Raw genomic sequence first — 25,450 nt, forward strand, 5'->3', positions numbered from 1 at the left:
TCTAAAGAGCTGGCTTTGCTAGCAGGCCTGGGAACATTGATCAAATGATGTAGTATCTAGATCCATCCACAAAAGATACACACGGTTTTATTATGGGTTTAAAATTGGATTTTTTAATTGTTCTGTTTAGATGTCGTCTCTTTGTTGTGAGCCACTGAGTCCAGTATAGAATAGAATAGAATAGAATAGAATAGAATAGAATAGAATAGAATAGAATAGAATAGAATAGAATTCTTTATTGGCCAAGTGTGGTTGGACACACAAGGAATTTGTCTTGGTTCAGATGCTCTCAGTGTACATAAAAGAAAATATAGATTTGTCAATAATCATGTGGTACAACACTTAATGATTGTCGTGGGGTCAAATAAGCAATGAAGAAACAATCAATATTAATAAAAGTCTTAAGGATACAAGCAACAAGTTACAGTCATATAGTCCTAAGTCGGAGGAAATGGGTGATAGGAATGATGGAAAAAACTAGTAGAAATAGAAGCGCAGGCTTAGTAAAAAGTTTGATAGTGTTCAGGGAATTATTTGTTCAGTAGAGTGATGTCTTTCAGTAAAAAAAACTGTTCTTGTGTCTAGTTTATTTTATTTTATTTATTTATTTATTCATTCATTCATTCATTCATTTATTTATTTATTTATTTATTTATTTATTTATTTATTTTGTCCAATTCACAATACATATTGAAGAGGATAGACATGAAGTATTATATATAAAGAAAAGATATAAAAGTAGAGGAGAAGATATATGAAAGGAAGAAAAGATATATTATATATGAGATAAGGAGAGACAATTGGACATGGAACGAAAGGCAGGCTAGTGCACTTATGTACGCCCCTTACTGACCTCTTAGGAACCTAAAGAAATGTTGGGGGTTAGGGGTTGACACTACTGAGTCCGGTAATGAGTTCCATGCTTCGACAACTCGATTGCTAAAGTCATGTTTTTTACAGTCAAGCTTGGAGCGATTAATATTAAGTTTGAATTTGTTGCGTGCTCTTGTGTTGTTGTGGTTGAAGCTGAAGTAGTCATTGACAGGCAGGGCGTTGCAGCATATGATTTTGTGGGCAATACTTAGATCGTGTTTTAGGCGTCGTAGTTGGGCAGCCTATAAATGAAACAAACAAATAAGTAAATAAATAAATAAATAAATAAATAAATAAATAATACTTCCCTGCTCTACCTCCCAATACCAAAAAAGGCCCCATTGGTGGAATTCCTTGGAATGTATTGGAAAACCCAAGTGCTGAGAAGTCGATTGTGCAACGGATAATCGCCACTCACTCAGCACATCCCCTAAGCAAGTGTGAGATCTCCAGGAGCCACTTGAGAAAAATTCCAAATGTCGCCTAACAGATCCTTTGGCAGTGGCCTAGATCAGACACCACTCCCATCCCCTGGAATGCCTCTAGTTAAATTTCAAAGGAAGATAATTCTTGGTCTTGCTGGAGGGAAAGGGGTGGAGTTCACCGGAAATGCTTGGCATGCGAAGCAACTATCCCATTAGCATATTGATAGGAGCATAGAAAATTTGCTCCTATTGACGCCTGCCAACAACACTGCGGGTTTTTCAGATGGGGTGGATTGGCCCGATTCATGTTACAGGTGGCATAATTTTACCTTTTAAAAAATGTAAAAAAAATCCCAAGTATATAGATATATAGATATATATATGGTGTCCAAAACCCTTCTTTTTTAACAGATAAATGAGATAAAGTTATAGGTTAAAAAACCAAAATGATTTACTCAAAATCTCTTGGCTTCGCTATATGCAACACTCCATTTACTTATACATAATTTAGAATATTATTTATTTATTTTATTTATTTATTCGATTTTTATGCCGCCCTTCTCCTTAGACTCAGGGCGGCTTACAACATGTTAGCAATAGCACTTTTTAACAGAGCCAGCCTATTGCCCCCACAATCCGGGCCCTCATTTTACCCACCTCGGAAGGATGGAAGGCTGAGTCAACCTTGAGCCGGTGATGAGATTTGAACCGCTGACCTTCAGATCTACAATCAGCTTCAGTGGCCTGCAGTACAGCACTCTACCTGCTGCGCCACCCCAGCTCATGATTAGCTATATTGTAATGAGCTATGGAAAATATTTTCAGTTCATTTATTTTATTTATTTATTTATTTATTATTTAGATTTGTATGCCGCCCCTCTCCGCAGACTCGGGGAGGCTCACCACAAAGTGAAACAATTTACAACAAATCTAAATTACAGTTTAAAAATATTTTAAAAACCCCATTTTCTAAACAAACATACATACAGACATACCATTCATAAATTGTATATGCCCGGGGGAGATGTCTCAGTTCCCCCATGCCTGACGACAAAGGTGGGTCTTAAGGAGCTTACGAAAGGCAAGGAGAGTAGGGGCAGTTCTAATCTCCGGGGGGAGTTGGTTCCAGAGGGTCGGGGCCACCACAGAGAAGGCTCTTCCCCTGGGGCCCGCCAACCGACATTGTTTAGTTGACGGGACCCGTCATATTTTCAATACAGATCTACCGTACACTCGCCCGACCTTGTTTGATTGTTTGTTTGTTTTTTGTATGTCCTGTGTGTTTGTTTGTTTTTCCCATCTCCGATTGTTTCGTTCTATTTTGTTTTGTCTTTTGTCTTTGGTTAATGCATACTGCCTAAAATTTGACACACAAACTTTTGTTTCTATATTGCTGTCTGTACTTCAATGTATTTACTGTATATACCATGTTTCCCCGATAGTAAGACCCCCCCGATTGTAAGACATATGGGGGGTTCCAGGGGGGTCGGCTAATATAAGCCATACCCCGAAAGTAAGACATATGTCTTACTTTCGGGGAAACACGGTACTAAAAGCGAGGGAGGCGTTGGAGCAGTTCGCGGCGCCCTGGCGGCGGTTCCCTCCGCTTTGACGGCGCTGGTCCGCTCGCTCGTCCCCGCAACCGACACGCTTCCCCGACACGCGTCTGGAGGGGAGGAGCCGCTCTGCGCAGTTGGGCAGGAAAGGAGGCGAGCGAAGGAGGACGAAGGAAGGATAAATGCCTCCCGGGCGCTCCGCATCCACTTGCGCTTCTCCTTCTTCCCTCTCGCCTCGCCGAGTCAGGCGCAGAAGGCTTAGCAGGGACCAGCGCTCGCAGGAAAAACAATCCAGGCTCGCCAACCCGGAAATGCGAGGCGAAGGACGGCGCTGGTCCGAAGTTGTAGAAGCGAGCCGAGCGGGCGGGCGGAGCTGCGCCCTCCTTCGCTCGCCTCCTTTCCGGCAGGCAGGGCTGCCCAACTGCGCAGAGCGGCTCCTCCCCTCCAGACGCGTGTCGGGGAAGCGGGTCGGTTGCGGGGACGAGCGAGCGGACCAGCGCCGTCAAAGCGGAGGGAACCGCCGCCAGGGCTGCTGCCGCGCTGCCGAGCAGATCAGCTGCTGGGCGGCCGAAGAAACCTTCCCTGGGTCTTCCCGACTTCACCCTGTCAATTTGGTGAGTGGAGGCGGGAAACAGCGGGGGGGGGGGTATGTAAGACATACCCCGAAAGTAAGACCTAGTGGGGCTTTTGGGGGTAAAAAGAAAGTAAGACACTGTCTTACTATCGGGGAAACACGGTATCCTTGTAAATAAAACTTTATTTAAAAAAATGTACTAATTCAGAATCATTAATCACAAAAAAACCCACCTTACAGGTGGGAGAGGAAAAAAAACTTGCTTTTAGATAGAATAGTGGTGTCGATCCTCCATGTACAGAAGTAGTATTTTCAATTCAGTTCAATTCAATTTATTAGATTTGTATGCCGCCCCTCTCCGAAGACTTGGGGCGGCTCACAACAATAATAAAAACAATATTCCAGAGAAAACAAATCTAATATTAAAAAGCACATAAAACCCTATCATATTTTTAAAAAGCAAACAACACATACATATCCAAACATAAATATAAAAAAGCCTGGGGGAAAGGTGTCTCAACTCCCCCATGCCTGGCGGTATAGATGGGTCTTGAGTAATTTACGAAAGACAAGGAGTATGGGGGCAGTTCTAATCTCCGGGGGGAGTTGATTCCAGAGGGCCGGGGCTGCCACAGAGAAGGCTCTTTTCCTGGGGCCCGCCAAACGACATTGTTTGGTCGACGGGACCCAGAGAAGGCCAACTCTGTGGGACCTTATCGGTCGCTGGGATTCGTGCGGTAGCAGGCGGTTCCGGAGGTATTCTGGTCCAATGCCATGCAGGGCTTTAAAGGTCTTAACCAACACTTTGAATTGTGACCGGAAACTGATCAGCAGCCAATGCAGGCCACGGAGTGTTGCAGAAACGTGGGCGAATCTAGGGAGCCCCACAATGGCTCTCGCGGCCGCGTTCTGCACAATCTGAAGTTTCCGAACACTTTTCAAAGGTAGCCCCATGTAGAGAGCATTGCAGTAATTGAACCTTGAGGTGATGAGGGCATGAGCGACTGTGAGCAGTGACTCCCTGTCCAAATAGGGCTGCAACTGGTGCACCAGGCGGACCTGGGCAAACGCCCTCCTCGCCACAGACAAAAGGTTTCCACTAGTAGCAGGCCCTGAAGATAATATTGGATGAAGCCTGTGTTTTCTCCACTTCTGTAAACTTTCCAAGATAAATGGGCCGCTGGCAGGATTGAAATGCTGGTCTTGGCAGGCAATCAGTCTGAATTCAGAAAATCGGCTCAAGCATAGCTTCTCTGAAGCTCCAGCCAAAAAGTCCTGATTTCTTTATTAGGATCACTAGAACAGTCTGACTTTAAATCTTTGTTTTGTTTTCGCAGGGCTGGCCGCCTACTTCTTTCAACAGCCTATGGATCAAGTGATTGTGTCCGGTCAATCAGTGACATTAGCCTGCGTGATCATGGGCTACCGTGGCATGGTTCAGTGGACCAAGGATGGACTGGCTTTAGGGGGAGAGAGAGACTTACCTGGTAGGTCTATCACAACCAGCGAAGGGCTGCCAAAATTTTTACTACCACATTGTGGGTGCGGCTTGCCAGCCATGTGATCAGGTGGGAGTGGCTTGATGATCATGTGACTGGGGTGGCTTAACTTGAGTGACGTCAAGTTGGCCACCTTTAAGCCAGGTCATGTGACTGGCTTAAATGTCTCCGACTTGACGTCACTCATGTCAAGGGTTTGGGTTAGGGTTAGGGTACCTGGCCTCTCCTTGCCTCAAAGAGATACAATTTCCCTATCTATTTACTATTACTGAACATCCAAAATATACTATTTAATTCTATGTATATACGCCATATGTGTACATACATATTACACACAGGCGCACAAAAATATACACTGCTCAAAAAAATAAAAGGAACACTTAAAAAACAGAATATAACTTCAAGTCAATCAAACTTCTGTGAAATCAAACTGTCCACTTAGGAAGCAACACTGATTGACAATCAATTTCACAGGCTGTTGTGCAAATGGAATAGTTGTGCAAATGGAATATTCAATGAGAATATTTCATTCATTCAGATTTAGGGTGTGTTATTTGAGTGTTCCCTTTATTTTTTTGAGCAGCATACATTATCTACTATTTAAATTGTATATGTATGTACACACACGCGCACAGAGTTCTTCTAAAATTATACACATTCAATCTCATTTACTGTGATAGGAAAAACATACCCAGAGCCGAGAAGGGAAAAAAAGAAAAAAAAATCATTTTTTTTCTACCGGTTCTGCGTACCTGACCGTACCCGTAGGAACCCATCACTGATCACCACCCTATTTTTTATTTTTTTATTTATTTTATTTATTTTATTTATTAGATTTGTATGCCGCCCCTCTCCATAGACTTGGGGCGGCTCACAAGAGAATAAAACAGTTCATAACAAATCTAATAATTTACAATTTAAAATATTTTTAAAAACCCATTATTAAGCAGACATACATACAAACATACCATACATAAATTGCATAGGCCCGGGGGAGATATCTCAGTTCCCCCATGCCTGATGGCAAAGGTGGGTTTTGAGGAGTTTACGAAAGGCAAGGAGGGTGGGGGCAGTTCTAATCTCTGGGGGGAGTTGGTTCCAGAGAGTCGGGGCCGCCACAGAGAAGGCTCTTCCCCTGGGGCCCGCCAACCGACATTGTTTAGTCGACGGGACCCGGAAAAGGCCCACTCTGTGGGACCTAATCGGTCACTGGGATTCGTGCAGCAGAAGGCGGTCTCGGAGATATTCTAGTCCTATTAAGAGAGACACGGTAGATGACTGGAGAAAGGACACCTATAGAACCTTATTGGCAGAAATAGTGGCTTACCACAAATTGCAAGAGGTGTTGATCATAATTCAACCTCATCCTGAGTGACACAGAATTCCATTTTTTCAACCCTGGTTTCATCCTTGTTAGGGTGTGCAGGAAACACTTTGGGAGGTCATGCAAAGAGAGAATGGTGGAATATAGAATTCCTTATTGGCCAAGTGTGATTGGATAAACAAGGAATTTGTCTTGGTGCATATGCTCTCAGTGTACATAAAAGAAAATATAGATTTGTCAAGAATCATGTGGTACAACACTTAATGTCAGGGGTGGTATTATTCACTTAACTTCTCTACCGGTTCACAAATGCGAGCTCACACGTACCACTTCCGCACATGGGCACAGCCTTCTGTGCATGTGATTTACTCATTCATGCGCCTTCTGCAATTGCACCCTGCCTCGAAAATGTGGCTAAATAAGACGGCATTGTGTCCCGCCCACCTGCAGTCTCTGCTACCGGTTCACCCAAACCAGTCCAAACCGCCAAAGTACTACCTGCATAGCCCACAGGTGTATAGTGGACATAGCAAGATACTCAGAAGAGGCCATCCCTAAGTTCTCAGGCTGCAAAAAATAATGGTGGGAGGCGTCTGGCATTTCTGACAGTCTCAAAATGGGTGAACAGTGCAGTCAGGCGGTAGGGAAAGCAAGTAGGATGCTTGGCTGCATAGCTAGAGGTATAACAAGCAGGAAGAGGGAAATTATGATCCCGCTATATAGAGTGCTGGTGAGACCACATTTGGAATAATACTGTGTTCAGTTCTGGAGACCTCACCTACAAAAAGATATTGACAAAATTGAACGGGTCCAAAGACGGGCTACAAGAATGGTGGAAGGTCTTAAGAATAAAACGTATCAGGAAAGACTTAATGAACTCAATCTATATAGTCTGGAGGATAGAAGGGAAAGGGGGGACATGATCAAAACATCTAAATATGTTAAAGGGTTAATTAAGGTCCAGGAGGGAAGTGTTTTTAATAGGAAAGTGAACACAAGAACAAGGGGGCACAATCTGAGGTTAGTTGGGGGAAAGATCAAAAGCAACATGAGAAAATATTATTTTACTGAAAGAGTAGTAGATCCTTGGAACAAACTTCCAGCAGACATGGTTGATAAATCCACAGTAACTGAACTTAAACATGCCTGGGATAAACATATATTCATCCTAAGATAAAATACAGGAAATAGTATAAGGGCAAACTAGATGGATCACTATTTTTCTATGTCTATTTTCAGAGTTGCAAGATTCTGCTAATCTGATTGCAGAATGAAGTAGAGTTAGTTTATATGGCCATGTTTTCTATCTGATCTACCTGGTAAAGGCTGACATCTTATCCTATGGCTTCCTCCACAGGTTGGTCCCGCTATTCTATTGTAGGAGATGCCTCTGCGGGTCAACACAACTTACGCATCGACTACGCCGAACTAGACGACGATGCCGTTTACGAGTGCCAAGCCACACAAGCAGCTCTGCGCTCCCAGCGAGCCAAACTTACTGTACTTAGTGAGTCCCCCTTCCTGTGTTTTGTTGGTGAGATGGTCCCAGTGTTTCAAAAATACCTCAACTAAAAGAGCTGGGGTGGCACAGCAGGTAGAGTACAGTACTGCAGGCCACTGAAGCTGACTGTAGATCTGTAGGTCAGCGGTTCAAATCTCATCACCGGCTCAAGGTTGACTCAGCCTTCCATCCTTCCGAGGTGGGTAAAATGAGGGCCCGGATTGTGGGGGCAATAGGCTGGCTCTGTTAAAAAGTGCTATTGCTAACATGTTGCAAGCCACTCCGAGTCTGAGGAGAAGGGCGGCATAACAATTGAATGAATGAATGAATGAATGAATGAATGAATGAATGAATGAATGAATGAATGAATAAATAAATAAATAAATGCTATTACTATTGCTATTCTTCCTAATAATATAGTATACCAGTAAGGGGATCTTAGCATGTTAAATATGCCAGGCTCCTTAGGGAAAGCACTCACATTTTTTTAAATTTTTCTTATGGCCTCTATGTCAGTGATGGTGAACCTTTTTCATCTTGTGTGCCAAAAATGGAACAGTGCATACACACTAGCGCCCCCACTGAGTCTAAGGAGAAGGGCGGCAATAAAATAAATGAAATGAAATGAAATAAAATAAAATAATAAAATAAAATAATAAAATAAAATAAAATAAAATAAAATAAAATAAAATAAAATAAAATAAAATAAAATATAAAATAAAATAAAATAAAATAAAATAAAATAAAATAAAATAAAATAAAATAAAATAAAATAAAATAAAATAAAATAAAATAAAATAAAATAAAATAAAATAAAATAAAATAAAATAAAATAAAATAAAAATAAAAAAAATAACAGCAAGAGAAACTCAAACATCTAATATTGTCCGCCAGAGTCTCTTGTTGATTGTCCTAGGTCAGGGGTGTCAAACTCAATGCCCAGGGGCAGATCTAGTACATGAGATGCTTAGATCTGGCCCATGGGGCTGCCCTGGAAACAATGAAGGACCGGCGTGCAATGCCTCTGCCAGCGAAAATGTAGCTTGCAAGGGCCGTAATTAGATTTATATGCCGCACTGAGTCTTCAGATAGGGGCGGCATACAAATCTAGTAAATTATTATTATTATTATTATTATTATTATTATTATTATTATTATTATTATTATTTCCTCTCCTTTACAAATCTGCAAAGATTGCAAGTCATAAATGCGATGATTGGTCATAAAGTTACTTTTTTATCGCCATCATAATTGCAAGTGGTGGCTAAACAAGGCAATGACTAAATGAGGGCTGACCTACATTGCTGTTTATTTCGTATAATATTGCATATGAAATATCTTGTTGCATGTCCACAGGTGTTCTTACAACATAAGCTAGGTAATATCATTATTGCAGGGTGGGGTGGGAAACAGAGTTTGCTGGCTCATTGATGCATAAAAACATGGAGCCAGCAAACTAACCTGTATTGGAGGATCACATTTAACCTGGTAACAGGCTTAGAGCTCTGCACAGTTCTAGGCTGTATAAACAGAGGGATAGAATCAAGATCAAGTGAAGTGTTAATACCACTTTATAAGGCCTGGGTAAGGCCACTCTTGGAATACTGCATTTAATTTTGATCACCGGGATCTAAAAGGATGTTGAGACTCTAGAACAGTGGTTCTCAACCTTTCTAATGCTGTGACCCCTTAACAGAGGTCCTCATATTGTGGTGACCCCCAGCCATAAGTCTAGCAGCAATTCTCCCAACAGAGCTTTAAACTGATTGGCAGGAAGGTCAGAGGGACACCCCCACTGTAAACCCCCACCTGATTGGTCAGATTGTAAAAATGTGTTCTAAGGTGCCCAAATATGTCTTAAACCCCCAAAACTTTACCCTTGGCCCAGTGAAGGGCTACCAAATTTTTTACTACCACACTGTGGGCGTGACTTATGCAGGACACCCTGCATTTTCTTTCAACATCTTTTGGTGCAAATTGAGTGCTCTGGGGTGGAGCTCCATTTTCACTACCCAATCCAGGCAGTAGCCCATCCCTGCCTTAGACTATCCACTGTTGACCTCTCCCAATTCCCAAGAGGTCAGTAAGGAGCATGCATAAGTGCACCAGCATGCCTTCCGTCCCCTGTCCTTATGTTTCTTTATATATTTTTTACTAGTACAGTATCATGTCTATGAATATTATTTTATCTAATGTTTTTTTCTTATTTTTTTTCTTTTTATTAGTATCATGTATATAAATATTATTATATCTTTATATACCTCCAATATGTACTTGACAAAACAAACAAACAAACAAACAAAAAATTAAAATAAAATAAAATAAAATAACATAACATAACATAAAATAAAATAAAATAAAAGCTTTATTTCCTAACACCATAGGAAATTTGTCTAAATATGTTAAAGGGTTAATTAAGGTCCAGGAGGGAAGTGTTTTTAATAGGAAAGTGAACACAAGAACAAGGGGACACAATCTGAGGTTAGTTGGGGGGAAAGATCAAAAGCAACATGAGAAAATATTATTTTACTGAAAGAGTAGTAGATCCTTGGAACAAACTTCCAGCAGACGTGGTTGGTAAATCCACAGTAACTGAATTTAGACATGCCTGGGATAAACATATATCTATCCTAAGATAAAATACAAAAAATAGTATAAGGGCAGACTCGATGGACCATGAGGTCTTTTTCTGCCGTCAGTCTCCTATGTTTCTATTTAAAACACATCCAACACGCATCCAATATGCGGCTGCGTGTTTGGATGTGTTTTTGCAGCAGCAGGATACATTGAAAATAAGACGTAGCACATCTTTGGGAGCAAAAATTAATATAAGACACTGTATTATTTTGGGGGAAACATGGTAGTTGTCCATAGCCTCCTACCAAGGCAAGGTGACCAACCATACTTCTCTGCCTCTGTTCTTGCAGTCCCCCCCAATGACCCTGAGATTCACGGTGGCCCCATTGTCCATGTCATATCCAACATCCCCTACAACCTTTCGTGCCGCACAACTGGAGCCAAGCCAGCAGCTGAAATCACCTGGTATCGTGATGGGAAGCGGCAAGAATCAGCCAGTTACTCCAAGGTGAGCCAGTGAGGTTGAGTTTTGTGGGAGTAACCTGGGGATTGGGGTAAGCCTGACGGTTTTCAATCCCTTGTTGTCCGAATTGCCCATTGGGCCAAATGTCAGAGGGAGATCCAGTTTGGAAATGAGAGGTTACATAGAACTGTGGATTATTAAACAGCGGGAGACCCGAAGGCAACTGGACTTGTCTTGGTTTGAAGAAGCTTCTTGGATGTCAGTGGCCATTGACCGTTGACATTCTGCTCTGGCCGATAGTATGATTGTGATTGGGACGAGTTTCGATGAATGGGTTTAAATTTGGGGGGTTTTAAGTCTTGAGTTTTATCGTTGCAGTTTATAGTGTATAATTTATATTTGTATTTTGTATTGATTTTATCCTGTAAGACGCCCTGAATTCCCCTGGAGAAGGGCGGCCTATAAAATTGAATTAATGAATGAATTAATTAATTAATTAATTAATTAATTAATTAATTAATGAGAAGTGAAACATTTTCATAGGACCAAAACAAGAAATATGGTAAATATGTTAAAGGGTTAAATAAGGTTCAGGAGGGAAGTGTTTTTAATAGGATGGTGAACCCAAGAACAAGGGGGCACAATCTTGAGGTTAGTTGTGGGAAAGATCAGAAGCATCGTGAGAAAAATATTATTTCGCTGAAAGAGTAGTAGATGCTTGGAACAAACTTCCAGCAGACGTGGTTGGTAAATCCACAGTAACTGAATTTAAACATGCTTGGGATAAACATAGATCCATCCTAAGATAAAATACTGGAAATAGTATAAGAATAGAATAGAATAGAATTCTTTATTGGCCAAGTGTGATTGGACACACAAGGAATTTGTCTAGGTGCATTTGTCTATGCTGGCTGGAGAATTCTGGGAGTTGAAGTCCACAAGTCATAAGGTCTGTCTGTCTTCCCAGAGTTGCTAGGCGTTTGGCTATAAATGCTTCTTCTTGGTTGTCCTGCAGTCCCTGATGGATGATGGCAAGCGGGAAGTGTCCGTCAGCACCTTCCTCTTAATACCAAGCAGCCGAGACAAGGGCAGCACCTTCTCCTGTCGCGTCAGCAACCCGGCAGCCCCTGTGGGCAAGCAGACCACAGTCACCCTCAATGTCCAGTGTGAGTATCCAAGGCACAGACCTGTGCATGAAGACTGGGTGAAGGAGGGATGGGTTAAGAGATACCTGCACTTGGGTTTGTGGCCAAGGAATGGCCAGGGAGACCACCGAGTTTGGAAGGATTCTTTAATAGCAATAGCACTTAGACTTACAGGGGGTGGACACAAAAATGGAAACACCTTGAAAATCCAGATTTGGAATCCAGATTTGTGAAGCTCCCTTCAAACAGTTTTTGTGGAAACTGGGTTCTGTACGTGTCTATTCAGCTCTGCAGTGATTTTAGGAGCTGTGGTCTTGCGATCCGCTCTAACAATTTGTTTTAGAGTCCAACGGTCTCTCTCAGACAACTTCGACTTTCGACCAGACCTGTGCTTGGCTGTGAACGTTTTCCCTTCTCTTTCAAAAGCAGCCATTACTTTTGAAACATTACCTCTTGAAACGCCAAAGATCCGGGCACTTTCTGTTATACTGTACTAGCGCCTGCCATTCGAGCACCAACAATTTGGACTCTTTGAAAGTCTGAGAGGTCTGCCATTTCTAGAAGGGTATAACCAATTTCCTTAAATTTCTGTTAAAAAAAAAAGGTAGTTTAACAAAACGTATCAAATAACAGAATTTGAAAAAACATTAAAATATGTCAAGTTTTGATTGATTTGAACATGTTCAAACATTATGATGCCAAAAGTCAAGTGTTTCCATTTTGTTCTCCACCCCCTGTATATACTGCTTTACAGTACTTTATAGCCTTCTCTATGTGGTTTACAGTATCAGCACCTTGCTCCCAACAATCTGGGTCCTCCTTCCTTCCTTCCTTCCTTCCTTCCATCCTTCCCTCCTTCCTTCCTTCATTCCTTCCTCTTCCTTCCTTCCCTTCTTCCTTCCTTCCTTCCCTCCCTCCCTCCTTCCCTCCCTCCCTCCCTCCCTCCCTCCTTCCCTCCCTCCCTCCCTCCTTCCTTCCTTCCCTCCCTTCCTCCTTCCTTCCTTCTTTCCTTCCCTCCCTCCCTCCTTCCTTCCCTCCCTCCTTCCTTCCTTCCTTCCCTCCCTCCCTCCCTTCCTTCCTTCCTCCTTCCTTCCTTCTTTCCTTCCCTCCCTCCCTCCTTCCTTCCTTTCCTCCCTCCCACCCTCCTTCCCTCCCTCCCTCCTTCCTTCCTTCCTTCCTCTTCCTTCCCTCCCTCCCTCCTTCCTTCCTTCCATCCCCCCTTCCCTCCCTCCCTCCCTTCCTTCCTCCCTAGTTTCTAAGAGCTGACCTCAGCATTCTAAGGCTCTTATTAAAAACCCTGAGCACTGAGAAGCACAATTAAGTTAGACAAATATTTAATGCAGCAGGTCCTGAAAACCAGACTTCGGATCCTTGAGAGGAGGCCAAGAAACCTGAAGCAGCAAGCAAGTGGGATTATAGCTCCCTGGTTTTGGGGTAGCCTCCAAGAAGATCTAAGTCTACTTAGATGGAACAGCTAACTCTCAAGACAGAGAGCAAGGGATCCAATTAGATCTGCAGACAGGCAGCAAGGGAGCCAAGTCACTGCTGGCAGAACTAGGCGGCACATCCCATAATAATTCTCCTACTTTGCAGAATTGACTTGCTTGATGAAGATTAGGGTGTGCGAGAATTATGATGCTAATGATTTTTTGGAGGGTCCCTGTACTATTGTACCATACACAAAACTATGCACATAATATTGTTCTATGGAAAAATTTCATTGGGATTTTTCCCCCCGTCTCTCTTCTCCACTTTCCAGATCCACCAGTTGTGATCCTGTCGGTACAGCCACAAACTGTGCCTGAAGGTGGCAAAGTGAGCTTCGTCTGCACCGCTACGTCCAATCCTGAAGTGACAGGTTACCGGTAAGAATTAGAATAGGAAGAAGCTGCGGATTCTAGAATTCAAATAGAGCAATTGTGTGGTTGAAGTGCCCTCTAATGGCAACGTGGAGGATTGCATGCTCAGTTATACTGATGAATGCTACGGGTTTGGTCTGGGACAGGCGTGCCGGTAGCAGTGGCTGTCGGTGGTTCGGAAAATCGGTGGCAGCAGCACGAGGCTCCTGACACCTGCCCGTATGTCGCCATTTTCTTTTTTTCCACCCTCTGCACCAGCGCAAAGCCTTCTGCGCACACGTAGAGTGTGAATGAGCGTGCACAATGGTGCACACTTCCAAACCAGCAGGGAAGGTAAGTAGATTTTGCTGGTGGTGACTTCCTACTGTCTTCCCCAGTAGGGGATTTTTAACTTCCTACTGGCTTGCCCAGTAGGGGAATGTATTTGTCAGAAGCTGGCTGTGAAAGGCATGTGATCATGTGACTATGGGATGGTGTAACCAGGCATGGGTTCCCCATCACCGCCGCTACCAAATCGTACATGAGGATGCTTGTGCATGAGAGATTTGGCTGATTTTGGGTGATTTCTTTGCTTCCGCGCATTGAGCCACTGTTGAAGCATGGCGAATGAACCAGGTCACTGTTGTGGTTAGCTCTGGCCCAGCTCCTGCCTCAAGGATGTGGGGGAGACATCCACATGCTGCAGGCCTGTTTTGCCCCCGGTGGAATCTGCTGATGAAGGCTCCTCTGCCCAAGAAGACATGAGTGGCAGGGAGGAGGAGAGTGGGGCAGACAGCTCAGAAGGAGATCAATTATCTCTCTCCTCCTTGGATTCAGAACAAGAGTTAATGATACAGCCACGCATGCGGAGAGCGATGCATAGGCAACAACAACTGAGAGATTATTATCAAAGAAAATGAGGCCACCTGTGGTTGGGTGGGGCTGTGGTGATTAGTGAGGCTGCTATAAAGAGCAGCCTGTGGGTTTGGCCATTGTGGAGGATTATCTGATCGTTGTGTTTCATGATTGCTTTACTGACTTTGGCTTTTTGTGTGCTGATTTTTCCCTGCTTTGAAACTAAACCAGAGCAAAGTGTGTTTCACTTTGTGAAAAAAGGACTTTGAATTGCCTCACAGCTGCAAGCTAAGTATCACAGGACTGATAAGTTATAAATTACCAGTTTGTTTGGAGACCAGTGCTCTTTGCTATGCCAATAGAGGGCTTAGTTTAAGTGAATTTTCATTATAAAGAACATTGTTTTGAATTTTCAAACATGTGTGTGTCTGAAATTTGTACCTGTGAATTTTTGGGAGGATTCTACCAGAGAGCCCAACAGAACAGTCACCATGTTAAACCAGACTGTGATTTATTTATTTGGACACTTCTATCAGCCCATTGTGGTCGTCCAGACAGGAAACCAAAGATAGAAATACCAGCACTACCATTATTGTAAAGTTATAGTAAGAGAATTTGCAAGATCCAAAAGCACTTCTCCCCTCCCTTACCTTGACTTTCCAGAGAACGAAGGGAAACTCCCTTCTGAGATGCTTTCTTGACCTCCGTTCTTTTGTGGGCTGAGACATCTCTTGCCAGACCCTTGTCTAGTCTGCGGCTCTTCCTCCTACTTCCAAGTTATCCTCATAGCTTCATTGCACTGCCCATTGAACCCAGTTTTAAGAGTTTAACATGTTGAGTCAAGGTCTATCATGCCCCTTGTCAGAGTCCGAATCTGTTCTGTCGGGCTCTCTAGCAGAATCCTCCCAAAAATGCACAGGTACAAATTTCAGACACACACACGTTTGAAAAGTCAAAACAATGTTCTTTATAATGAAAATTCACTTAAACCAAGCCCTCTTTTGGTATAGCAAAGAGCACTCGTCTCCAAACAAACTAGTAATTTGTACAAGTCCCTTATCAGTTCTGTGATACTTAGCTTGCAGCTGTGAGGCAATTCACAGTCCTTCTTTTACAAAGTGACACACACTTTGCTCTGGTTTAGTTTCAAAGCGGGGAAAAATCAGCACAAAAAAAGCCAAAGTCAGTAAAGCAATCACAAAACAACGATCAGATAATCCTCCACAATGGCCAAACCCACAGGCTGCTATTTATAACAGCCTCACTAATGATCACAGCCCCACCCAACCACAGGTGGCCTCATTTTCTTTGATAATAATCTCTCAGTTGTTGTTGCCTATGCATCGCTCTCCGCATGCGTGGCTGTATCATTAATTCTTGTTCTGAATCCAAGGAGGAGCTAGATAATTGATCTCCTTCTGAGCTGTCTGCCACACCCTCCTCCTCCCTGTCACTCATGTCTTCTTGGTCAGAGGAACCTTCATCAGCAAATTCCACCAGGGGCAAAACAGGCCTGCAGCATGTGGATGTCTCCCCCACATCCACAGTCCTTGGGGCAGGAGCAGGGCCAGAGCTAACCACAACAGAATCTGAGACGGAAGACGAACAGCTGACAGAGAGTGGGAGAATGGCTCTGTTGGCTGTGGAGGAAACTGGGAAAGAGCAAAGTCAGGCTGGGCAGAGCAGGGAAGAGGTAAAACACTACCAAGGCCTACCCCCTCCTCATCCTAGGGTGCACAGGGAAGAACGCAGAAGAGAGCAACGTGGGTTGGCAGCTTGTGAGGAAGGAAAGGGCCCTCATTTCCTTCACAAGGCACACCTGGGGATGGAGTTTAAAGGAGAAGCAGTTGGGGAGGTCGTTTGTTGGGAACAAACACTGAATTCATACAGTGTTGAGAGTTATGGCTTGCATTCCTGGCATTCCTCTTGATTTTGAATTAATCGTCATGTTTCTGTGTGCTTATCTTGTCTTGCTGGAATTATTCTTCTGTCTTGAACTCATTATCTTGCTCTGTTGGAGTGATTGATTGCAGTCATTCTGTTTACAGCGTTCAGACTGGAGCAGGGGTAGGCAAAGGTGGCTCTTCTGTGACATGTGGACTTCGACTCCCAGAATTCCTGAGCTACCATGATTGGCTCAGGAATTCTGCGAGTTGAAGTCCACAAGTCATAGAAGAGCCAACTTTGCCTGCATCTGGACTGGAGTATCTGCAGGTTTATGGGAGAGCTTTCCTCCAGGCAGGAGAGTAAAAGGGACGTTGGGGCAAAGTTGGTGCCAATAAAGGGACTCAGGTTCTCTGGCAATGTTGCCTTTGTGCCACACCACAGGTCATCACAAGGTTTCCTAAGACCGTATCTCCCTTGACAGGTGGGCTAAAGGAGGCGTCACCATCCCAGAAGCCAACGGTGACAGCTATGAAGCCACCGTTGATCAGTCTTTCTTCACAGAGCCTGTGTCATGCGAAGTATCCAACGGTGTGGGCAGCACCAATGTCAGCACTCTGGTGGACGTCCATTGTGAGTCAAAACTTTCAAGAAGGAATTAGGGAAGGGGTTGGAGGGGGCTTCATCAAGCATTCTTTTCTAGCACTTCTCTGGGGACAGAACCTGTCATTTCTATAGGTGAACTAGGGATACAGAAACAATGATTGAGACAATTTGGGGCAACAATTCAAAATTGGTTTTAAAAAAATATTAAATTATGATTTAGAATTTAAACCTGAAATAGATTTATTAGGAATCATTAGAGGGCAACATAAAAAGGCAAATGAATATTTAATAATACACATAGTCACAGCGGCAAAATTGAGTTTTGCACAAAACTGGAAAAAAAGAAAACATACCAACAGAACAGAATGCTCAAAAATGAATAAAGTTACACTAGAATTGCAGAATAAACAGGAGAATGAATGCTGTACCATATGGGGGAAATTCTACAAATGGATAGAGGAGAAAACTAAAAGAAAACAACTAGAAACAGCTTGGAAATTGATAGTATTTTTCACTAGGCACATATTATCACATTTATTTATTATTTATTATTTAGATTTGTATGCCGCCCCTCTCCGCGAACTCGGGGCGGCTCACAATAAAAATATAAACAATCGTACAAATCCAAATAGATTCAATAAATTTAAGTATTTAAAATAGTTTTAAAAAGAACCCCACTATATTAACAAGCACGCACACAAACATACCATACATAAATTGTACGTGGCCGGGGGAGGTGTTTCAGTTCCCCCATGCCTGACGACAAAGGTGGGTTTTAAGAACTTTACGGAAGGCAGGGAGAGTAGGGGCAGTTCTAATCTCCGGGGGGAGTTGGTTCCAGAGAGCCGGGGCCGCCACAGAGAAGGCTCTTCCCCTGGGGCCCGCCAACCGACATTGTTGATGGACGTGCCCGGAAGTGAGAAAATTTGGGGCTATGATTCAAAATTGGTTTAAAATTACACTAGAATTGCAGAATAAACGGGAGAATGAATACTATACCATATGGGGGAAATTCCACAAATGAAGTAAGTGAAGTAAAAAGGGGAAATGTAGAAATGAAAATGTAAAAACAACCTTGTTTTAAATATGTAAATGCTTTTGTAATTTTGTGTGTTGTCTATTTTCTGTCTTTGTTTTTGTCTTTGTTTTATGTTTCAAAAAATTCAATAATTCTTTTTTTTAAAGAAATTGATAGTGTTTTTGCAGACTTACTTTTCATAAAGAAATAGGAAATTTTGACCAAAGTAAAAGAGATGCATCACTTCCAGTCTCACAGCCTTTTCCTGTAATTGTCTGCGGAGGTTCTCAGTCATCCAGGTCATAGGTTGTCCCAAAGGTGCTTTTTTTTTCCAAAAGGCAACTGGAAATTTCTTTGTTTTACCTTGAAGATATTTCGCTTCTCATCTTGGAAGCTTCATCAGTTCTGACTCAATGGCCAGTCACCATTTGGATGGAACCGAAGAAGCTTCTTGAATGTGAAGTGAAACCTCTTCAAGGAAGAATAAAAAAAATCCAGTTGCCTCTTGAAAAAGCCCCTTTGCGACAAAATTATGACCTGGATGACTGAGAACCTCCATAGACCCTCAGACAAAGAGATAAGTAGTGATGGGCGAACCCAACGGTGTTCGGGTTCGGCAAGTTCGGATGAACTTTACGCAAAATTCGGCTGAACCCGAACCGAACCCAAACTCGAACCCGAACGGGGAATCCCTCCCATGAAGAGATTCCGGGGGCAGAGCTTTGATATCACCAGAAGGTTGCTAAGGACGCCAAGGTGATCACTTCCTGGATCCCATGGAATCCAGGAAGTGATCACCTTAGCGTCCTTAGCAACCTGCTGGTGACGTCAAAGCTCCAAACGCCGAACATGACCTCGAACTTTGCCCGAAGTATGAAAAAATTTCGGGTTCGTGTTCGGCATAGCGAACACCGCAAAATTCGGTATGGACCCGAATTGTGCGGGTTCAGTTCGCTCATCACTAGAGATAAGAGGTAAGACTATGAAGTGGAGTCCTAAGGCCATAATTGATGCTCAACCAACCCTTTCCTCTTTTTTTGCTCCTATAGTTGGGCCTCACCTTGTCTCCCAACCCAAGCCCTTGACAGTGGACATCGGCTCAGATGCTTCCTTTACCTGTACCTGGACAGGGAACCCACCTCTTACCTTGGCCTGGACAAAGAAAGGATCCACTGTGGTGAGTCCAGTTTTGACAGTCAATTCCCATTTTCTCCAACATATTGATAGAGCCTAAGTCAGCCTCTCAAAATTTAAGATGGTTTTTCATTTATTGCGGTATTTCATTTTATTACGGTTACAAAATCAAGAGAAGTGTGGTAGCATCCATCCCAACTTACAAATTTAATCAAAAGATGCTGCACAATTGATGAAGGGAGGATGCAGCTCATGAAATATTGCTGTCAACGAACCAAATAGCATCTGAGAAATAAATCACATTCCACTCCTGTGCTCTCACACAAGGTTCGATTTATTAGCAAAGCCATGTTGGATTCGTAACTGTCATTCCAACACTAAATTATCTTCAGTTCCCCATACAGGTTAAGGTTCATCTCACATCCCCACACCCACAAGTGCAATCGCGTGGACCAATCCGGTGCAGGGATTCACTGGCTTCCTCATTTGTTCAGTTGACCTTGGACTCTGTTTAAAGGAATGTGTGGTGGTTATCAACTTTTATCTCTCTCTCGCCCCTCCTGTTTCCCTATCGCTGTGCTAACTGCAGCAGGCCAAAGCCTTTAACTTAGAACCTAAGAAGAGCCATGCTGAATCAGGCCAAAGCCCATCGAGTCCAGCATTCTGTGTCACACAGTGGCCCACCAATTGTAGGATCTTGAGCAGAAAGAGAAGGCAAAACCCTCCCTTTCCCTTGACCCCCAATAAATGGTACCCAAGGGAATCTTGCCTGCCTCAACCAACATAGAGGCGGCACTTGGACATCCATTTCAATAACCACCGATACACTTGGCATCCATGAATCTGTCTAATCCTGCCTTGAAGCTATCAAGGCTGATAGCTGTCATGACTTCTTCTGGAAGTGAATTCCATAAACCAACAACCCTCTGGGTGAATACATATTTCCCTTGATTTGTCCTCACTTTCTTACCTAGGAGCTTTAGGGAGTGCATCACAGGATATTTTGGCAAATATTCTTGTTTTGTACAGAAGCTGGAATTAATTACCTTTTCCTCCTTACTCACTGGGGAGACTGAAAAAGGATTTCCTAGCTACAGAATTCTTAAAGGAATTTGGACATCTTGAGTTGAATCAAACTGTAGGTTTTGGTAATAAACATTATTAGTAGCTTGTCTTAATATTGTGTGATAGAGAAAATAATTTTTCTCTATCCACCTTTTCTATCCCATGCATGATTTTATACACTTCGATCAAGTCACCCCTTAAACGCCGTCTCTCAAGGCTGAAGAGACCAAGGCACCTGGTTTCATAAGGGAGGGGCTCCATTTCCTTGATCATACTTGTTGCCCTTTTTTGCACCTTTTCCAGTTCCATTATATCCTTCTTGAGGTGTGGTGACCAGAACTGTACACAGTACTCCAAGTGTGGTCTCACCATCGATTTGTACAGAGGCAATACAACACTTACCGACTTATTTTCGATTCCCTTCCTAATCATGCCAAGCATGGAATTTGCTTTTTTTAATGCTGCTGCACACTGGGTTGACATCTTCATTGAGCTGTCCACCAAAACCCTAAAGTCCCTTTCTTGGGTTGTTTCAGAAAGTTTGGTCCCCATAAGTTGGTAGGTATATCATTGGGGTTCTTTGCCCCGATGTGCATAACTTTGCACTTGTTTAGGTTAAAATGCATTTGCCTTTCTTCACATAATGGCTTTGGGCCTGACAGGGCAACCCCCCTTCTGCAAAGACCCATCTCCTGGAATGATAGAATAAAACATAGGGGGTAGTACTGCTTTCAAACCATTCTATCTCCCTCCTGGGACCTTTTGGCTTGTTCAGGTAATTTTCATGGAACTTCTTGACTAACCTATCAGCCTTTGACATCCCGACTCTTTACCCAGGTAGCCTCCAACAGAGGGCATCCCCTCCTTTTAGTAAAAATTGGGAAAAGATTTTTTTTTAATTTATTTATTTATTCATTCATTCATTCATTCGTTTATTTATTTATTGGATTTGTATGCCGCCCCTCTCCGGAGACTCGGGGCGGCTAACAGCAACAATAAAACAGTGTACAACAGTAATCCAATACTAAAACGATTAAAAACCCATTAATATAAAAACCAAACATACATACATACATACCATGCATAGAATTGTAAAGGCCTAAGGGGAAAGAGGATCTCAATTCCCCCATGCTTGGCGGCAGAAGTGGGTTTTAAGTAGCTTACGAAAGGCAAGGAGGGTGGGGGCAATTCTAATCTCTGGGGGGAGTTGGTTCCAGAGGGCCGGGGCCGCCACAGAGAAGGCTCTTCTCCTGGGTCACGCCAAGTGACATTGTTTAGTTGACGGGACCCGGAGAAGATCCACTCTGTGGGACCTAACTGGTCGTTGGGATTCGTGCAGCAGAAGGCGGTCCCTGAGATAATCTGGTCCAGTGCCATGAAGGGCTTTATAGGTCATAACCAACACTTTGAATTGTGACCGGAAACTGATCGGCAACCAATGCAGACTGCGGAGTGTTGGTGTAACATGGGCATATTTATGAAGATGCTATCAGGCTCCTTCCAACTCATTCCTTTCAAATGCGAGTGGGCAACACATGGGCTCCCTGGTATTTTTAGACTCTTGGGGGAAGCACATTGTCCTTGGCCATTAAGGAAGACATGGTCAACTGAGCCAACTTGTATCCACAGGTGCTGAGTAACGGCAACACGCTGCATCTCAAGGCAGTGACCCAAGAGGATGCCGGGGTGTACGTGTGCAAAGCCATTGTGCCGCGCATCGGAGTGGCCGAGAAAGAAGTGACGCTGGCTGTGAATGGTAAGAGTTCAATAAAAAAAGCTGCCCATTTAAAGAAAAAGCCCAGGTTCAGCCCAATGGCTAACACCAGACAAGCAGAGAATGTGTATGACTGTATAGTTGATGATTGCTATGATAATGTATTTTTAAATTACTTTTTTAACTTTTTAATATTGTATTTGTATTTGTACTGTATTATTGCTATGTTGTGAGCTGCCCCAAGTCTTTGGAGAGGGGCAGCATACAAATCTAATAAATTATTATTATTATTATTATTATTATTATTATTATTATTATTATTATTATTAAACACCATGCAAATAATCAAGCAGAAAGCAATACGTAAACAAGGAACTACCAAACATTGGCAGGGCTAGCTACTGTGTATAAACCCCACAAACCACACACTCACAAGCCACTGGTGATGTTGTCTATGGTACTTTCTTAATGAAATGTCTGCAACTTAGCAGCCGAGCTCAGAGAGCATTGAGGACTCCAAAACCTCTTAATTTGCTCAGGTTGGACCTTTGTTTCCAGGTCCACCAATTATCAGTGCCGAATCAAGCCAGCAGACAGCGGTGGGGGCCAAGGCCCGACTCGAATGCTTGGTGGAAAGCGTGCCTCGGCCGGACAGGATCGTAAGTATTCCAACCTTTACTTCACCTTTAACCACAACAACACAAGAGCACGCAATCGATACAAACTAAATGTAAATCGCTCCAAACTAGACTGCAGAAAATACGATTTCAGCAATAGAGTGGTCAATGCCTGGAAAAAGTTATGCATGTCTATTTGCGCCCAGTTATCTTTGTGAACTGTCACAAGTTTTTATTTACAAAATGCATTGTATTTTTAAAAATGGGGCAAAGATCTCATGAAAGGCCAATGGAAGGTCGCTAAAAGGTTTATTTTATTTATTTATTTATTTATTCATTCATTTATTTTATTTGTCATGCAAATATAGTATAGGATTGTAGTATGTTTAACATAATAGAAGTATAAAGTAGAGATAGCAAAGATAAATGGTACCATTGGTTAAAAAAAAGAAATTACTTAAAAATTATACATCAAGAAAAATGTCCAACTAAAACAACGTGTAAAACCAGTAAACAACGACATGAATCATAATACCAAATTGAAACGATAAAATGTAAACATCGATCGACACAAATTTTGAACTAACTAACAAACTAAATAAATAAATAAATAAACAAATAAATAAACAAATAAACAAATAAATAAATATGACTCCATGTGCCACCTGTGGCACATGTTCCATAGGTTCAACATCTCAGGTATAGGGCGGGGGTTGGACTAGACAATCTACAAGATCCCTTCCAACTCTGCATTAAAGCACTAGCTCTATTTTGCTTTCGAAACCCTTTGGATGGCTCACCTTGGTGGGGCCATCAGCACAGTACATTTCTATTTTTATTTTTTTTTAATAATATTTTTTATTAATTTTATTAAATTTAATATACCACACAACATAAAACAGTGCATAGTGAAAAGTGCCCACCAGCCCGATCACACACACATATACCCCACCACCAATCGGGGATGTTTCTTATATAATGTTTCTTATATAAAAAGAGCCGGGGTGGCGCAGCAGGTAGCGTGTTGTACTGCAGGCCACTGAAGCTGACTGTAGATCTGAAGGTCAGCGGTTCAAATCTCATCACCGGCTCAAGGTTGACTCAACCTTCCATCCTTCCAAGGTAGGTAAAATGAGGACTCGGATTGTGGGGGCAATAGCCTAGCTCTGTTAAAAAAGTGCTATTGCTAACATGTTGTAAGCCGCCCTGAGTCTAAGGAGAAGGGCGGCATAAAAATCGAATAAATAAATAAATAAATAATAATTCACTTTGACCCAAGAGCAATATATCTATTTACATATTATAGATTCCAATGTATTTCTTATAGCACAGTACATTTCTAGAGCCGCGGAGGGGCCAGCACCAAAAAGGTCCTGTCGTTAAGGCTAACCGTGATTCGGATCTTCTTGTCGTACCAGTCTAAACCCGGTAGATTGGGACAACACAGGGAAATCTTCAACTAAGCTAGATGAAAGGATGTTTAGCCCGTGGGGACTGATATAAGGAGGCTCTATTACATATAAGCAGTCAGCTCATTTGCATGGCCGCTCCAGGTTCTGCCTTATTGACCAGGAAAACTATGGCAACTGTTGTTTTTTTTCCCCTGCCCATTCATATCCTTGTCATCATGTGCTTCAGAGCGCCTCCAGGCCACTGGCAAACAACGAAGCGCTATCCACTTTTTTTTTATTATTGAAGTGTAATTGATGGGTGTACAAACAGTTAAAAAACAGCAAGAAGGCTGGAGTGGAATTATTAATGAAACAATAAGTCTAAAATCCAATTTCTCATCTTCTCCTCAAAGCTCAGCAGGCTTAGGTTGCAAAAATACTCAGGCTTACCTCCTTGTCTCCGTGGAGACTTCTTCCAGGGGTAGATGTGCAAAAATGTGCGGTCCTATTATTACTCTTCTTCCCCCCAAAAAAACCCCACCACCAAAGCTATGCAAGACTATTAAATTACTCTAGGGAAAGGCCTTGGGAAATACCAAGAGAATCAACCCAGGAAAAGCTGCAGACTATAATTAGACTGAGCAAGGCTCCATTTGAGGATGCAAACCAGCCATTGTCCTGCATCTGATGGGGGACCTCTTTTGTAAGACAAATTTATTTATTTATTCATTCATTCGTTCGTTCGTTCATTCGTTTGTTTGTTTGTTTTAATTTATTTATTTATTTATTTATATTTATTTTAATTTATTTTATTTGTTTGTTTGTTTGATTGATTGATTTTTATGCCGCCCTTCTCCTTAGACTCAGGGCGGCTTACAACATGTTAGCAAATTTTCTTTGGAAGAAGGAGGATGGAGTGCGTTTTTTACATACTAAGCAGGTGGCTCAAGAGTGTGTGGGAATGTCCTGCTTTTTCACAGCGGTCTTATTTTCTTCCTACGCTTCTGTTCAATCGCAGGAGAAGGCATCCGGAGGGATTTTTTTTCTTTGGAGCCTTTTTCTGATCATGAACCGTGAACAACTCAGGAGGTTCAGAGCAGCGTTTCTCAACTCTGGCAACTTTTAAGAGGTACGGCTTTCAACTCCCAGAATTCTTCAGTCACCTGTACTGGCTGGGGAATTCTGGGAGTTGAAGTCCATACCTCTTAAATTTGCCAAACTGAGAAACAGTTGTTCTAGATCAGGGGTGTCAAACACAAGGCCCCGGGGGACAGAGCCAGCCTACGGGGTGCTTAGATCTGTTCTGGAAATATTTACTTATTTACTTATTTACTTATTTACTCATTTACTCATTTACTCATTCATTCATTCATTCATTCATTCATTCGATT

General features: G+C 42.5%; 1 protein-coding gene across 1 annotated transcript in view; it reads left to right on the top strand.

Moving 5' to 3' along the window:
* Positions 1-25,450, top strand: part of KIRREL2 (kirre like nephrin family adhesion molecule 2) — an 80,145-nt gene that overhangs the window by 38,058 nt on the left and 16,637 nt on the right. Inside the window, exons 2-10 of the mRNA XM_070763990.1 lie at positions 4,766-4,915; positions 7,609-7,758; positions 10,680-10,837; positions 11,808-11,958; positions 13,697-13,802; positions 16,999-17,147; positions 19,188-19,315; positions 21,967-22,093; positions 22,610-22,710. Of these exons, the coding sequence (XP_070620091.1) occupies positions 4,766-4,915; positions 7,609-7,758; positions 10,680-10,837; positions 11,808-11,958; positions 13,697-13,802; positions 16,999-17,147; positions 19,188-19,315; positions 21,967-22,093; positions 22,610-22,710 (1,220 nt within the window). The remainder of the gene's footprint in view (positions 1-4,765; positions 4,916-7,608; positions 7,759-10,679; positions 10,838-11,807; positions 11,959-13,696; positions 13,803-16,998; positions 17,148-19,187; positions 19,316-21,966; positions 22,094-22,609; positions 22,711-25,450) is intronic.

This window comes from Erythrolamprus reginae, chromosome 11 (genome assembly GCF_031021105.1).
Source record: "Erythrolamprus reginae isolate rEryReg1 chromosome 11, rEryReg1.hap1, whole genome shotgun sequence".
NCBI lineage: Eukaryota > Metazoa > Chordata > Lepidosauria > Squamata > Dipsadidae > Erythrolamprus > Erythrolamprus reginae.